This window comes from Citrus clementina, unplaced genomic scaffold (assembly GCF_000493195.1).
Source record: "Citrus clementina cultivar Clemenules unplaced genomic scaffold, Citrus_clementina_v1.0 scaffold_5, whole genome shotgun sequence".
Classification (NCBI taxonomy): domain Eukaryota; kingdom Viridiplantae; phylum Streptophyta; class Magnoliopsida; order Sapindales; family Rutaceae; genus Citrus; species Citrus x clementina.
The window spans coordinates 30,873,060-30,891,195 of NW_006262201.1; the positions used below are offsets into that span (position 1 = coordinate 30,873,060).

Consider the following 18,136-nt stretch of genomic DNA (forward strand, 5'->3'; position numbering starts at 1 on the left):
AAAAAAAAGAATATATAAGGCAGGTAGTGGAACTAAGGGTGTGCTTTCGTCCGAAAGTTTAACTTTGCCTGGGGATAAAAATACAAGCCTAACATTTGCAAATGTAACCTTTGGTTGTGGCTATGACAATCAGAACGTATCATTTGGTGGATACATGGGAAGTGACAATATAATTGCGGGGTGTTTGGTTTAGGGGCAGGGCAACGATCAATCCTGAGGCAATTGGAGCCTGAGACCAACCTACGTTTCTCTTCGCTTGTACCCCACAACAGACGGGAGTAACACTACTTACTTGCGATTTGGCCCTGATGCTCAGATAAAAAGGAGACGATAAACGAAAAGTTCAGCCAATAAAATTGAACCCCAGCCTACCCGGGTATTATGTGAATGTTACAGGTGTTAGCGTTGAAGGAAAACGACTAGAAATAGACCCAGCTTTGTTTCAGCTAAAACAAGGAGGCTCTGGTGGATTTTCTATTGATTCAGGTGTTGGACCCACTCTTCTTGTTCCTGAGGCATATGAAGTCTTGAAACTGGAAATCCTTGAATTCTATTTGGCGCGAGGCTTTCATCCTGTAAAAGTATTGCATGTGCCGTATGATCTTTGCTATGCTATTACACCTGCAGCTAATGTTGATGCTAGTGTTTTCTTCCCGTCAATGGTAATCCATTTCGAAGGGGCTGACCTTTTTCTGGATGATACTGCTGTGATGGGGTTTGTTGCTCCTCAATTGTTCTGTTTGATTTTCTTGCCTACGCATCCATCCGGACCGAATCTTCTGGGGGCATTTCAGCAAGAAAATCAAAGGTTTTTGTTTGATGTTGGAAAATCTACTGTGTCATTTGTTTCTGAGATATGTAATGAGCAAGAATAAGATTATGTGACTCTAAAAAAATTGCAGGCTTTTCAAATTCTTTTTTTTTTCTTTTTCATCCCAGATTGTCAGCTTCTTTGGATTCAGGTCCTGCAATTGTAAAGGCCTGATCAGTACTCAATTTTAGACATAGCAGGTGTTAAAAATGAGACTGATGCAATATTTAATTACGAATTCTCCAAAATTTGAACCCTACGTAAACTTGATTTAGATAATCATGATGTAAGAAGCAATAATGATACATGATTAGGTGTACAAAAAGTTATCGTTAATGTAAATATAGAAATTTGTAGAACTGGCAGTCGCAGCTCATCATGATTAGTTGTGCAATACCTTTAATGGTAAAGCATTAATGAAATTCTATAAAGACTCAAAACCATTTAAACCAAAAGATATAGATTTGATTGCCGCTCACATGGGTGGGAAAGGGAGTAGATTACTATTAAGCTTAATAATAATAATAAGGAGCCCCTACGTTACGATTAACGTAACGTTCACCCACACACAACAACAGTATTAATTCATCCAATTCAACATTCAATACCCAAAAACGCTGATCTAAGCTTGCTTTAGAAAAGATAATTATGATGTAAGAAACAATGATACATGATTGGTGGTGTATAAATATTTATCATTTGTGCAATAATATTGAAACTTGAAACACTGATAACATGATTAGTTGTACAATATCTTAACGTTAATGCAATTTTAAAAAGAGTAAAGAGCATTTAAATGCAAAATCAGCACCAATTCCTCAAAAGCCATTTGTTCTTCTGTATATCCATACAAAATTACAAATGATGCAACAATGTTCTTGCTACTCACAAAACAAAGAGATTATGGCCGTGAAACCCTTTGATTTACAGCTACAAGGGGTGGCTGCAGTTGCCCTCTACATTTACATCCTCACCAAGTTCATCATACAACTTATAGCTTCAGAATTGACCTCATTCCAAGAACCTCCATTGATTCAAATCTTTTCCCCAAACACCTTACTCATGAAGAAACACATCATAGAATTGCTTCACTTTCAAGAGCTCATGCTCATCATCTCAGTTCCATGAATTCTGCCAAATCCGCCCGAAAACAAAGCACACCCCGAGCCTGATCAGTGGATGCAACCACCAATTTTTTCTTTTCCTTTTGCTAATATATATGTAACAAAGGATCGAGTTAATTGGTTCAAGACAATTCTCACCTTACCTGGTTATGGATACTGGTAGTGGGCTATATGTGGCTTCAATCTGAAAGATTGATTAGACATTGATCCGGCATTGTTTGAGCTAAACCGTGGAAGTTCAGGTGGGGTTTGCTATTGATTCACTCATTGGACCGATAATTCAGGTTCCTGCTGCATAAAAAGTTTGAAAGCTGAGATAATCAAGCATGTTGTTATACAAAATGGCTGGCATCTTGTAGAGGCAGAGAATTCAAAGAAAATTCCAAATGACTTCTGCTTTTGGGTCACATCAACTGGCATTAATGATTCAAAATCATCAATGACAATCCATTTTGAAAGTTGGTGATCTTGTTCTGGAGCCTAATGCTGTGTTTTAGAAAGTTGGTGATCCCTTATGAATGAATGTTATCTCCAGCTATCCCAATGCACCAAATCTATAAGGGGCTTTTCAGCGGGCAAATAACCATTTCTTGTTTGATGTTAGCAAATCTATTTTGTCATTTGTTCCTGAGAAATGTAATGAATAGATAGATTACAAGGTTGTCAAACAGAATAATTAGAGTTATCTGCATGAACATATATAAGATATGTATGACAAAATTCCAGACGCTAACTCTTAGACTACAATATTTTGGTAAAATTCTTGGACAATGAGAGGGGCAATTTAATAAATTAAATATTAATTAAATTAAACATACTTACAAATATATTTATATAGATGTATTTCATTATTAAAATTATAATTCATAAAACACATCATTTACACAGTTACGTGCCATTAAAATTCTCGTTCGTCTCAACTATACAACAATACTGTTGTCATCATCATCTTATGAATTTTTGTTTTACTGTCAAATAATGATTGAAATTTTGACCAACCTATCTTCTTGTCGCTGTTGGTGTACCGTCACCACAGTTTTCTACTTTTCTTGATTGGTGAACTTAAACGTAACGGGGGCAAAGTGGGGTGTAATATGTAGATTCAAGAGAGCTTAATGGTTAAGGATTAGACGTGAGGACTACTAAATTTCAAAAAGAAAAAGGGGGGAAAAATGTGCACTAGTATGATTAAAAGGAAATTAAAGAGGGTGGACCAGTCGTAAGTAAGGCATATGAACAGAAGAAATAAAAAAAAAAAAACCCTCAACGGTGTTTTATAATGGGTTAATTAAACTTGGGTGACATATATTCTGACAAATTTCAAAACGTGATATATGTTTTAAAAATATTTTATCAACTGACAATCAGTTAATTTTTATAGTTAATTCAAACGGACTAATAGTAAATATATTTATTTTAGGGTTAATTACACTCGGATGACACACATTTTGATAAATTTCAAAATAATTACACATGTTTTAAAAATACTTGATTAGATAACAACTCATTAACTTTTATGATAATTCTAATGGACCACAAGTAAAATTTTAAAAAATAGATTTATTTAATTTAATTTTTTTTTCATTTTCCTCTCTCCCCTTCTTCCTTCCTCTTCTCCAGTTTTTTCTCCTTTCTTCATCTTCTTCAGTTCATTTTTTTTCTCCTTTTTTTGTCTTTTTCAGTTAGTCGTTTTTTTTTTCTTTTTTTTGTCCTCTTTCTCTCCTTCTTTCTTTGTCTTCTCTAACTGTCATCTTCTCCACGGCCACAACATGATAGCAGCCGTGATTTCCTGGAGCCAAAGTAGCAAATTGATTCAACAAGAAAAGTTTTTTAAAGAAAAATTAGTTTGATTTAACCAAAAAAACCCTTGTTAATTAGACTGTACTAGATTCAATATATATTATTAAAAAAAGGTGAAAACAAGTGAGTAGGGGCAGAAACATCATTTTTTTTGTAACTAGTTGTAGGGACAAAAATGTTATTTTTTAATTAATTGACTACTTCCATTACTTAACAGTAAAAGTTAACGGATTGTTATTTGATCAAGTATTTTTAAAACATGGGTTCCCTTTTTCAAATATGTCAAAATAAGTTTCACTGATGATAATTAATTCTAAAATAATATTTTTTGTAATTTTACCCTTAGTCCGTTAGAATTAACGGTAAGAGTTAATGGATTGTATTATTGAGTATTTTTTAAATATGTATCTCTATTTTAAAATTTGTCAAAATATGTATCACCCAAGTGTAATTAACTCAACACTTATCTTAATTTTCTAACTTCTAAGCGAATATTGTCTAAAAAAGACGCCATGTTCATTCAATTGATAGAAAATTGGTCTAGTTTCTAACTTCTAAGCGAATATTGTCTAAAAAAGACGCCATGTTCATTCAATTGATGGAAAATTAGTCTATTTTCTAACTTCTAGGAGAATATTGTATAGAAAATGCTAATCAGGCCGAAGGCTTTGTCATGAGTAGTCTCGAGTGTTCCGTGCCGTTTTAGTCTTCAGAATTGAAAATCTGCCTCAACCTCAAGACGAATTAGCAAGAAAAGGAGTATGACAAAAACGGCACATCATCTGATGGGGCGCGTTTGTGTATGCGCTCAAGCTGATTATGACTCTTTTTAGGTCAGAAAATATTGTAATTTTTAAAATAATTATTGTTAACTGTATAAATAATCAACTATAAAGAAAATTAATTAAGTATTTGGTAATTTTTTTTTTAAATTATTATGCGTTTTGAAAGTAGTTATGAGTGTTTAGTAAAATCTTAGTGGTAAACTATTGTGACAAAACAAATTATTAAAATGTACATAATGCAGGATATATTTTACTTATACATATAAAAATATGTACATATAATATTTTTAATTGTATATAGTAATAATTTTAACTAAAAATAAAATTTATACTATATTTATGAAATTATATTAAAGGATAAAATTGGTTCTCAAAATTAGAATTTAAAAATTACTTTCTCCATGCTTTTCAAACTCAGCTGTAGGAGGAATTAATTTTAACAAAAATGATTTTGATTTTTTTTCTACCAAACTCTAAAATTAATTTTTAAATTTTTAAAACCACTTTTAAACCTTCCAAAAGCAATCCCAAAGGGACCCTAAGTATAATTTGGGTCCTAGCGCACACAAGAAATTTTGCATAACAAGGAATTTTTTTCCTAATTTTTTCGCTCTATTAATTTTTTTTCTAATGAAATAAATGATCCATATTAAATTTTGAATTTGATATTAATAACTTAACTAATTTTTTCACTAAATTTAAAAATTTATGAGAGAGAAAAAAATAAATAATAATAATAGTAAGAAAGAATCATAATCTATATTGCAGCAGTTATCTCAATGACTCATGAGTCGTGTCGTTGTTCGTGGGTGGGTGACTTGGATAGAGCTGGCAAAATTTGACACGACCCGATTACCTGACACGAACACGACACCAATAAATGGGTATGGGTCGTCGAATTTAACACGATTATTAAATGGGTCGGGTTCGGGTCAACACGATTTTTTTCCGTGTTGGGTTAGGGTTAAAATTCTTGACCCATTTACCCGATTAATGACCCGATTATATTTTTTATTTTAAAATAATTTACAGATTCTTGTCATCAAAACTCAAATATTAGAGATGATTTTTTTTTATTCTTTAAAAGGATGAATATAGACACAATATTTTATTTATAAAATTTTAAATACATTTAGAGCTTTAATAGTGTAAATGTATAAAATATTGGTAGACATGTATATTTTATAATATTGATATATAATATTATTTACATATATATAATTAAAACCTCAATAGTGTGTGTAATTTTAGTAGATATGTATATTTTATAATATTGATAAATTATGTATGTATGTATGGATGTATGGATGTATGCATGTAATAGCATACATATGTATGACAAAGTGTAAATATTTGATGTAACTTTTGTTTAATATATAGATATTAAGCGGGTTATTGGGTAACCCGATTATTTTTTCGTGTCGGGTTTGGGTCTCAATATTTTGACACGATTATTAAATGGGTCGGGTTTAGGTCGACCTAAATTTGACACGACACGAACACGACCCGATGACTCGTTTTGCAAGCTCTAGACTTGGATTTGGCCACATATGTCACTGCTCGCGTCATCGGATTTTCTCTTTCATTTCCCATAAATAATAATGCAATTAGTTAAAGAGCAGTGAAGCAAAAAGCCACAAACCAAATTTGTCATCAAACCTAGTAATTGCAAATTACAGAGCTTGTACCAACCACTAAAAATGAGCTGGTGGTGGGCTGGGGCAATTGGCGCTGCCAAGGTAAGACTTATAATTAGATCAGCTCTTTCACTTGCTGTGCTTGAAGATTTTATTCTTCTTATTTCATATTTTTAAAATGTCAAGTTTAATTTTCGTTTTAATTTACAGAAGAAATTTGAAGAAAATGAGCGACAACCGCAACCGCAACCTCAAGACTACCAGCACGTGGGACTCGTGATAGGCGTTACGGGAATTGTGGGAAACAGCCTAGCTGAGATTTTGCCCCGACAGGATACTCCCGGGGGCCCGTGGAAGGTCTACGGAGTGGCCCGACGCCCCCGGCCCGACTGGAACGCCGATCATCCGATTGAGTACATCCAATGCGACGTTTCCGACCAGGACGACACGCAGGCCAAGCTCTCAAAACTCACCGACGTCACCCACATCTTCTACGTGACGTGGGCCAGCCGTCCCACGGAAGCCGAGAACTGCGAGGTCAACGGCGCCATGCTACGCAACGTGCTCCGTTCCGTTATTCCGAACGCGCCAAATCTACGCCACGTCTGCCTCCAAACCGGAGGGAAACACTACGTGGGACCGTTCGAGTCGTTCGGCAAGATACGGCCTCACGACACGCCCTTCACCGAAGACCTGCCAAGACTGAATGTGACAAACTTTTATTACACTCAAGAAGACATATTGTTTGAAGAAGTCGAAAAAAGAAAGGGGCCGTTGTCATTGACTTGGTCCGTACACAGGCCTCATATAATATTTGGGTTTTCACCGTACAGTATGATGAATGTTGTAGGCACTCTGTGTGTGTATGCGGCTATATGTAAACATGAAGGGGTTCCTTTACTGTTTCCAGGGAGTAAAGATTGTTGGGAGGGCTACTCGGTTGCTTCGGACGCGGATTTGATTGCGGAGCAACAGATTTGGGCGGCGGTGGATCCGTATGCGAGAAACGAAGCTTTTAACTGCAGCAATGGGGATGTTTTTAAGTGGAAGCATTTGTGGAAAGTGTTGGCTGAGCAGTTTGAGATTGAGAATTATGGGTTACCACAGGAGGGCGAGAGAGTGAGATTGGAGGAAATTATGAGAGGTAAAGAAGGTGTGTGGGAGCAGATCGTGAAAGAGAATCAGCTGCAGCTCACAAAGTTGAGTGAGGTGGCTGTCTGGTGGTTTGCAGATATGATGTTAGATGGAGGGTTTTTGTTGTTGGATAGTATGAATAAGAGCAAGGAGCACGGATTCTTGGGCTTCAGGAATTCTAAGAATTCTTTCGTTAATTGGATTGACAAGATGAAAACTTACAGGATTGTGCCTTAGAGGAGTGATATTCTGTGGAGGTTGTAATTGTTATTTGGTGAGTAAAATGGTTATTATGTTTCATTTTCATGATTCATGTAACTGTTTGAAAAATCAATGGTTTTTGGTCCGAGGTTGGAAAATCTACAGTCTCTTCTCACATCTGTTTTATAAAAATAAAATTGGAGACTTGTTAATTTCTGTTTCTTTGTGTTCATCGGTTCATCCCGGCTTTTCTTTCATCTTCCTTGGCATCACCAATCACTTGTAATAATTGCACAACAAAACTGAGATTTTAGAAAAAATACTTTTGTCGGACAGGTGTACAATTCATCCCTCCCCCTAGCTTTCTAGCTCTATATTTTACATCTCTCCTACTATGTATACTAAGGCCCTGAATAAAGGAAACAAATAATGGAGACATGTCGTCCCATGCTTGAAAAATGTTTCTCGTCAAAGATATATATACATCATTGATCGTTGATATAAACTCTCAGTTGTGTGTGGCGTGCATAATTATTTAATTACACGAATCTAGCTATTCAATTGCATAACCGAATGATCATCAATAAGGCAGAATCAAGCTTTTGTGGTGTTCTTGTGACAAAATATTCTGCTTTTTTCGTTTAAGAAGATGACAAAATATAGAATACGTAGTGTAACTTGTTAAGTACTTGAAAATACAGAGCTTAATGAGACAGATACTGGGGTTATAATATATTGGGGTTATAATACTTTACCGCCAGCAGGTCCTCAAAATCAAGAAAGTACTTGAAACATGGGATATGTCGGATGTTTAACGTTGCAATCACATAGTGTGTCAGTTATTCACGCATATCCTCAATTTGATAGTGTCTGTCAAAGAGATCTATTTATGGCTATGCTTTGGTTAATGAAAAAACTAATGTATCCCACATCGAAGCGATACAAAAAGGCAGCCATGACAAAAGATATAAATAATGAGCGCCAAGCAACTGAAGGACATACTTACCTGGACGGGGTCAATGGGCGATCATGAAGGCCCATGGCCTAGGTTGGTGGCCTCCATTGCACTTGGGAGGTGCACCCGCCTAAGGTCAACCCAAAGTGGTTGAGCCTACGTCATAATTTGTGGCAGTGGGGGCCTGCGTTCGCGCGTATCTTATTTTACTTACCTAATAAGATCCTAATTAAGGTTTATTTTATTATTTAAAAATTAAAAAAAAAACTGAATAATTATATTTGCTCACCTAAACGTTAGGCCCCATCTTAACATGTAGTTCCACTAAAAAATTAGTTTTTCTTTATTTTCTTGTTTAAGGTGTAGGATTTTAATATTTTTTAATTATTCAACTTTAAATCTTGATCGAACTTAGACCGGAGATTTAGTTAAGGATTATTCTCTATTTTGAAAGTTAAATTTCCATCAAATAAGGTTGTTTGATGATTTCTACTTAAAAAAAAAAATTCAAGGTAATTAAAAATTATTATGCTGAAAATCTGTTAACGGTTTATATATGAAAAAAATTAATCATACATATTTATGATAAAATTTTCAACCAATCTCATGTTAACTTCTTTTAAATAAAAACTTTGCCTAAGACCTAAAATTTCATTGTGCCGACCTAAACCATAGTTTAGGATGGATGGATTTTGTTGACTTTTTTACCATCTGACAGGTACAATATGAGTGCCTTAACTGACTTGGATCCTTATTATCCTACTACGTGTATGGCTTAAATTGACTATAAAGAAAATGAGGCTGGAAATGTATTTAATATTCTAAAAGCTTGTCCGAAATTGGCTACAAATAAAATAAGAGCAGAAATGTAGTTTTTTTTTTTTTAAGTCGAGCAGAAATGTAGTTAATATTCTGAAGTTGGTAGCTGATTACAATTTTAATTAATCATTGTTCTCTTGATCATCATTATTTCTCTCACCCAATGGAGAAAGACTGTATAATCGGGTCGATTTAGGTGATGCCGGGGTTTAGAAAAAATATTACATATTTTATCTCAAATGATGTGTCATTTATTAAGTAGTTGATAATTCTTTATAATCCAATTGAATTAATTGTATTATCTCACCAATAAATTAATGAATATTACATCAATTGTGATAATTTTTGGCATAAAAAATTTAAAATATATAACATTATTCTTTTATGCGGAGATGGAAGCTTGCAATTTATCATGTTCCAATCTTGAAGACCATGGAAGAAAGTTGACAAAGATTGAAAAAAAATTGTCACTTTCTACCCAAAAAATAATTTTAAGATTTGTTTAAATGATCATACAATACTTAGTTTCATAAATGGATACATAAATATTTTTTTATTATTATAGTATTATACCTTTTTGCAACTATACCCAAATTTGGTATAGAAATACAAAATGTCATTTTCTATGGGTAGGCATTCGAGGATCGCAAAAAAACGATGCCGACCACCTAAAAAATATAGGTACGAAAACTATATTTATTAGAAAACTATATTTAATTATTTTTATTATGCATTTTAATCTTTGTATATAGTATATTGGCTTTTCAGTTCAACCACTCTTAAGGATTTCTTTGAGATTGAGGATGAACGTTGTATCCTATAAGTAGCTTATTTTATAAGTTCTGAAAAAACCTATAAAATTCATCTTTTCGAGCCCAAAAGTCAAAACATGGCGACATATGTGTTGTTGAATCGTGGAGTGAAAAAACCTATCAAATTCATCTTTTCGAGCCCAAAAGTCAAAACATGGCGACATATGTGTTGTTGAATCGTGGAGTGAAAAAACCTATCAAAATCATCTTTTCGAGATAAAAAGCCAGACAAATACCGAGGGCGGAACTAAGACTTTAATTTAACAGGAGTCATAATAGAGGATTTAAAAAATTGATTAGGTTGTCGCATAAAATTTATAAAATTGAAGAGGCATTAAAATGGAGATTATAATAGTTAAATTTAAATCATAAAATTTAGTATACCATAAAAAAGGTCTAAGATATATATTTTTTTAAACATGCATGCATGCATGCTTCCGCCACAGTCATACCCTAACGCAAACTTAAGACCGGTCTTAACAACGCCAAGTTTTTAAAGGGAGATGGAGGAAAGAAAGAAATACTCACTTGATTCGAGTGCCCTCAATGCCCCCTTAGACTTGACTCATGAATCAGTAGTTACTAGTGATCACGTGGAAATTGTCAACTTGCTGGGCTAATTATGCAATAATCGCTACGTGTTGTTATAAACTTATAGTTAGCGCAAATATGTTGTTGTTTTAGTTAACAAATTATTCTTATTAATTTTAAGAAAAATATTTATATCAGAAATTGTTTCATAATTTGAATTGGTCATCAACTAGCAAATAATTAAGAGCCATCAATATTTGAAATGGTGGGATGCTAATAGCAATAAATCCGAGCACGATTAATACCAAAAAGTAAAACACGGCGCCTTATTTCAAAGTTTCAATGATTTTTTTTTTTATAAAAAAAAGCACATAACACGATGGTCAACCATACCAGGAAGAAATATCAGTTATCTCAGATTATTATAATAAAATCAGAAAGGTCGTTGCCCAGCAGGGCGAAGTGGCCCACCGAACACTGGCCCGCAGCAGGTCAGCTCCATCGAAGGATAAAGACCAGAGTATCAAAATGAAGTGACAGCCCGAGATTTCATTTAGTCATATCCTAATCACGATCAAGGAGACAATTAAATAAAATTGAGTGGCGTACGTATAAATTATAGATTCAAGAGAGCTTAATGGTTAAGGATTAGAAAGTGCGGACTAGTACGCAAAGGCAAATGAAAAGAAGAAACTGAGAAGAAACATCAACGTCGATGTAAAATTATGTATTAATTGTAGTAGATGGCTTATCTTTTTTTTTTTTTCTCTCCCCCCACCCCCTCCTAAAGTCGGAAAACGCCAACATTATGCATGGTTTGCTCATGGACTCCATGTATCTTTCATGTTTTGTTTAAGAATGAAGCTCAAATGAGGGCACTTGACTGAGTATGACAAGTTATTTACGAGATAATCGAGAAATTGCAAAGTCAGTATCTTTCATGCTGGTTAAGTAAAGATATTGGACGGTACGACTGCTATTATTTGTAAGGCCACGGTCATGTCAGAGTTGCTACCGTGAAGCTATAACGTAGCTGGATCCTATTTATAAATGTAATGTGCAAATAACATGTTTTTAAACTTAATATATTTTTATTTAATGTATGAAATTTGAAATTTTATTAATTTTAGATATTTTTTTTAAAAAATTATTTATTTTTTATAACTTATGTCTGATTTATATATGTTTGTATCGGAATAGAAAAAATAATTTTTTTTTTACTTTTATTTGAATAGAAAAAAGTCTAAAGAGAAGTAAATATTATATTTAAAAAATATTTGTATAAAATATATTTATTTCTTAAGTTATAAAATCTAATCTTTTTTGTTTTGGTTTGCAAGGATATAAATGTCAAAGAATTATGTTTAAGTTTTTTTATTTATAAAAATAAAAAGATGTCGCTTATATTTAGTATTAAAAAAAACATATCATTTAAATATTCATATTTAAATTCATTCAGACATTAGAAAAATTCAGAGACATTTAGATTTCAGATAAAAAAACAAACACTACCTTAAATAAGGAATGGTAGAAACCCCTATAGGGATGGTGCCTTGGGAATTTTTCACATTTGAGGAGGGTATGAAGATAATTTGATACTCAATTTCTTATTCAGAGAAGGAATGAAGATAATTTTTTTTATATCTAATTTCATATCCAGGGAAGGGTCCACCCTTTCCTATTTCCCCATTTCCTATTCTAATTTTTAATTTTTAATTTATTTTCCTAGAATTAATAGTGAATAAATACTAAATTTTAAATTGTAAAATATTAGATATTAGTGTAAGTAACAAATATGAAAATGCTTATACAAATACTATAAATATTAGTTAATACAAAAAATTTATTGTAATTTAGACTTAACTATAGCCCAAAATCAGTAATCGCACATGCCTACAATTCACAAATCAAATTCTAAGTCACTCTCTCACAACATTACACATCCCTGCCAAATTATTTGTGCCATAACTAGTATCCAGCTTGTCATCATCTCATCATAGGTCACTAGTACATTGCATTGTTGGTGGCCGAGTAGTCTAACTCATCGCGACGTCAACTCGTAGCCCCACACGTGGCTTCATTGCGCTATAATCGACCAAGAGATATCATTACTCATGGACAACACTCACGTCAATATTGTAAAAGAATCACATTATTTGAATTTTGTTTTCAAAATCATTATTTGAGTATTGTATATACCAAAAGTTTGATGGAGTAGAATGAAATATGACATGTTTATGATCATTCTCATTTTATTTTATATGATTAAATTAAGTGTAATATGACCTATTTAGATTAATATGATTAAATTAAGTGTAAAAACTAAAAAAATATCAGTTATTTGGGGATTATGGACCCTTAGAGATCTCTTGTTATTTTTTAGAGAGGGGATGGAGATCCCTCAAGCAATTTTGATGGGAACAAGAACCTAAGTAGAATATTAAGAATGGGTACAGAGATTACGATCTCCTCTTTTCGTCTCTCCATTACCATTTAAGGTTTAAACAATGAAGGAAGCATGCCATTTTTATCATGATTATGTAAGTACGCGTGTCACACGTGCAATCAAGCTTTGGAAAATCAATTGCTTTGGTTTGATGTTGGAAAGCCTTCGTTCTACCATCTCTTTTGTTTCAGAGACTTCTAATGAGCAAAAATTACGTGGAAACCCTTGTACTACCCAAATAGAAGTCATGTTTGTTGGTTAGATTTCCAGCTATGTATTGCATTTTACGTCACTCTCAAACTTCAATAAAATTGAGTCAAGTTGATGAAAAGGTGAACAAAAGAATGTAAAACAAAATGTAAATTCAAATTTCTCGGTTTTCGCTTCATATATGCATTAAAAATAGAACACTTCTATGTTCATTGTATGTTAATATTTGCAACCAATCACTCTGTCAAAATTAAACGACTCTTGATATATATTAATATTATTCGAAGAATTTGAGTTTCTCTGCTGCAAACGATATGTTTGGCAAATCTAGGACTAGAGTGCTCTATTTATATTTATTTTTGGGATGATTTATAACAAGAGATTTCTTATATATATTTTAGCTTTCCTTTTGTTATTGTAGTTGTCTAACTATTTTGAGGGATAAGGCTCACTATGTCTCCCTTAATTAGATATAAATTATTTTTGGTTTTCAATAAAATTACATCGCCAGCCAAGTTTCATTGAAAAAAAATTATCTATTTATTTATTTTTTAATGTTAGGAGATCCTACAAAACTTAAATCGATTTATTTAACCTCATATCTCTCCAAACTGTTTGAAAACTACTTGGTCAAATGCAGGACTTTAATTCTAACATATCTTGATAGGTCATGGATATATTAGAGTGGTTCTAAGGAAAAACACAAGTCACATCTTGGTAGTGTCGTACTGTCGTTAGGGTGCACCAAATTTAAAACCTTACTACTAATATAAATAATTAGTACAGAACGAGTAAGGATCGATCCCACAGAGACTATACTAGTTATATTTATTATCAACTCTAAAGCAAGACTTAAAATAAAATAATAATAGAAGTAATTAATATAAATTAATCTAACGAAAGAAAATGCCAATTAAAAAGGGGAGTTTTTGAATTTTTAACTAAATAGCAAGAAATAAAGAAATTAAACTATGAAAACAAAAATTTAATAAAAACTCTAATTAAAGAAGAAAGAAATAATAATGATGAAAACTTTGGTTAAAGGATTATTCACCACCACCAAACATGCACATAATATATCAATTTTATCATCAATTTATATTGAAACTATCAACCGTAGACAACAACAAACTTTGTTAGTTTCAATCTTTCTTTAGTGTGTCGTTAGGCAAAACAAGCTCTTCACCTAATCTCTAACCATTAAATAATTTAAAACAAACTCTTTAAATTTAAGAGACTGGAAGCATTAAGTAGAGAAATATATTAGGTTGATCTAGACAATAAACACACAAGCTCGGATTATTTAACCTAGGTTATGTTCTCCAATTGAAATCACTGATTCCAACCTGCTACTTAATCTCAAGACAATTACGGATCAAGAATTTTAATCTAACAATAGAATTTATTCAAGTCCTATCTAATTGGCCACTCAAACAAGACGAGAATAAAATCATAAACATTAATTATAGAAGAACATAAACAATCTCAATTAAATAAATTGAATGATATAAATTAAAAATTAATCATATGACATGTTTGGGGTTTTGAATTCACCATCAACTAAATAGAAAATCTAGCCTAACATAATTAAATTGGGAATAAAAGAATTGATAAAACCAATCACGGAGATTAATTTAAGCGGCTGCCTTTTTCTTCAATTCCCTTCGGCTGGTGATTTTTTTTTCTCCTTTGCGACTGCCAATCTATCTATATATATTAAGTTGGGACTTGAGGAGGTGATGTGGCATCACCATTTCTCATATTTGTATATTCTCTATTATCTAATAAATAGAGAAATTTTCTTTTAGATTTGGCTTTTCATCTACTCATAATTAATTTGATTGTTATTACACAATAACAATTATGTAAAGATTTTAATGAGGCATATTATTTGTAGTGAACATCCAAGGGGGGGTGTTATGAATTTATTAAAATAAATGTAGATGTTCATAACATATATCTCTTAGTCTCTCCACTATCTCCCATTAGCAACCTTTAGCTTTCCTATAACTCCCACTATCTCACAAGAAATTATGTTCCATAATTTTTCATTAATTTTATGGAGTGATTATGTAACTATAAAAGGAGAGCTCATCTTTTTGTTTTGTACACACACAATTGAAATGAATAAAATTACTCTATAATATATTCTCTCATTTTATTCTTTATCTTGCGTTGCTTCTTTATTTGTATTGTTGGCTAATAGCTTTTTTTTGTTTTTTATAAGGCTAAAAAAAATCAATTTAAATTTTTTATCAGTTTTATCAAGTGTAAAGTAAGAAAAAAAGATAATACTAAATTCTTTTTTCAAAGCCACGTGAAGCGCGGTTATATTTTCTAGTTGTTTTGCATGTGTGGCTGCCGAATATATATTCCCCCTCGTGTTGCTTCCACTTGGCCCTTATATAATGCTTCAATTGTGGCTTTTAAATCCTTGCATGGAAAGAATTAAATCAAAGCAAAAACCGCCACTTTCATAACGTGCTTGCCATTTAAATTGTCATGCAAAACATTTAAATTACATGCAAAATATTTCCAATTAGAGCATTCACAAACTCTTTTGATTGGCCATGCTTAAAGCCAAAAGGCTTTATTCTTTTCTTCCTCTCACGTGCTGGATGGCAATCTCCTTTTTCCAATTTTAGCTCCATGCGATGGCTTAGCTTGTAATTGGCTTGGCTTCCTTTAGCTCCATGTGTAAAATTAATTTTGCTTGGCCCGTACAAGCTCTAATTGGAAAATATTCTTTATTTCTCCAATTCTTGATCTCTTGTGCACTTTTGTCTCCCAATCTTCAATTCTTTTCTTATTTTGATTCTCTCAATCAGATTTCTTTCATGAATGCTCCGATTTAATATCTCTTTAATATCAAAAAATACTTAAAATAACAAAATAAAAAAACTAAGATAAAAAATAACACAATAAAAATATAATTTACTAAATAAAAAATTAACTAAAATAACTATAATATTTAAGACCAAAACAAGAAAAAGATGGAGAAATTAATAGCAAAATATATGAAAAATATGCACTTATCACATCTACACATGTAAAGTGATAAATAGTAAAAAGTATGTTATAACTTTAATCGTATGATTATGAAGGAGTGTTCCACCGTGAAGCAGTTCCAACATAGCCGGACTCATCTTGATAATATAATATGAGTAATAAATTGACACTTACTTGGCAATTAAGTTAATTATTAAAAGATGTCACACGATTAGCATTTAGATAATTGATAAACCACAAAGTTAAATAACACTATAAACATCATAATTAATGACATGTGTAACAATGATTTGAGACAAACTATATAAACCCCAGTTTCGTAAATGTAATACAATAAATTATTATTGTATATTATATTTCGAATTCATCCGTTACACCGTAAGATTGAATTAATAAATATCAAATAAATTAATGGTCAATTAGCATCATTTTCATCCGATTAAACTTTCATAAAATAACAATGAACAAAACCATCCAATAACTCATAAATAATAAATCATAATTAACTATCTTAAACAAATTCCTTAACAATTACAACTACCGTCTTCATTATGTAAACAACATCGGAGTAAAAGTAAAGCAGCACAGAAAACTCTATGACGAGGTGGCAACTGGCATCCAAGATGACCACGGAGGTGGTGGGCCGAGATCAGTTGGATCAGGAGGTCCAGGTGGGCCCATTGGACCACGAAAGCAGCCTTGTAGCAACCAGCAGCAGCACAGAAAGCTCAAGCTGTCATAACAAACCCAACGACAAGCAACCGAACACCAGTATTAGCTTTTTCCGCCAAGAATTTTTTTTTGTCAACGTGTCAATTTTTTCGTGATTGTTCAGCTGCATCTTAAGTTCCCATTTTGACACGTGTCACTGTATCTTTACACTACATCATGTATCAACGATGTTTACTTGGTGCACTTCAACAATGAATGGGACTAACAGAACAGCACATGGAGAATTTTGATTTTTGAAAACCTCAACATCTAAATTCGATGTTTAATTACTTTCCATGAACCGATAACTTCACAAAAGCCACCGAAAGAGTCCAGCAGTCCAAGTAGTGGTGGACCCCACACAGGTGGCCCTCCAGGTCCTCCCGGTCCCATTGCTATTTGCTGATTACTGTTGCCGGCTCTTTAAGCAAAGTTAGTTAACACCAAGGAAATTAACAAGAGACTTTCAGAAGTCCAAACTCGCTCTTGCTTGTGTATATAGAGATGCAAAATGTTTTTATGTTAAATGAAAGTGGTACAAATGCCAGAAGGTTTCTTGTGTTTATAGAAAGTGCAAGCTTAGGATTTAAGCATCCATCTTTGTTGCCACATTTGCATCTAATACTTTCCAACTGCTAGTCTTCTATGTCTAACATTCAAGACCCTGCTCAAGAATGATAGCAATTACCAATCACACGCTCATTCAATAATTCAAGTGATAATCTCTTAAGTTAAAACCCATTTAATAATCTATGGAGGATTTGTGCCCACAAATGTGACCGAATGGTTTTTAAATAATTTTATTTAATTAGCTACCCAACTTCAAATCTTAAGAGAAATAAGGGATTTAAACAAAATGAATTTGATCAAAATGAATATGGACTTTGCTCACTGCAGTGAAAAAAAATAAAATTACAGAAGATTGATCGACAGGAGTCTTAAGTGATAAGCAATTAGATCATATTTTACTTTCCAGAAGATGACATGTCTCAAAGAGGTTTAAGCCAAGAAATTCCCAAAACGCAATAATAGATGAACAAGTGTGATTAGAAAGTGCCACCAAGAAATGAAAAGAATACTATAACTAATAAATCTATAAATCTCATTTCCATGATGACATTATAGCAGTGGGTTACCAACCCCAATTGAAT

At 32.7% G+C, this 18,136-nt stretch overlaps 2 protein-coding genes and 1 non-coding gene across 3 annotated transcripts in view; all 3 read left to right on the forward strand.

Moving 5' to 3' along the window:
* The window catches only part of LOC18040768 (aspartic proteinase nepenthesin-1), a 1,352-nt gene extending 477 nt beyond the window's left edge, over positions 1 to 875 (forward strand). The window contains exon 2 of the mRNA XM_006433037.2: positions 397 to 875. Within this exon, the coding sequence (XP_006433100.2) occupies positions 397 to 875 (479 nt within the window). The remainder of the gene's footprint in view (positions 1 to 396) is intronic.
* Positions 876 to 6,156: 5,281 nt separating this feature from the next.
* Positions 6,157 to 7,591, forward strand: LOC18040769 (3-oxo-Delta(4,5)-steroid 5-beta-reductase). The gene is made up of 2 exons (XM_006433038.2): positions 6,157 to 6,259; positions 6,368 to 7,591. Exons 1-2 carry the CDS (start codon positions 6,221 to 6,223, stop codon positions 7,526 to 7,528), a joined length of 1,200 nt encoding a protein of 399 aa, XP_006433101.1. The 5' UTR covers positions 6,157 to 6,220; the 3' UTR covers positions 7,529 to 7,591.
* An 899-nt stretch (positions 7,592 to 8,490) lies between these two features.
* Positions 8,491 to 8,652, forward strand: LOC112098590. The gene has a single exon (XR_002905701.1). It is a non-coding gene; the product is annotated as a U1 spliceosomal RNA (small nuclear RNA).
* Positions 8,653 to 18,136: the final 9,484 nt, after the last annotated feature.

Excerpts from the sequence above, each read along its gene's own strand:
- LOC18040769 (XM_006433038.2), top strand. The coding sequence starts at position 6,221 with ATGAGCTGGTGGTGGGCTGGGGCAATTGGCGCTGCCAAG. Across the intron at positions 6,260-6,367 it reads GGGCAATTGGCGCTGCCAAG|AAGAAATTTGAAGAAAATGA; the intron begins GTAAGACTTATA and ends TTTAATTTACAG.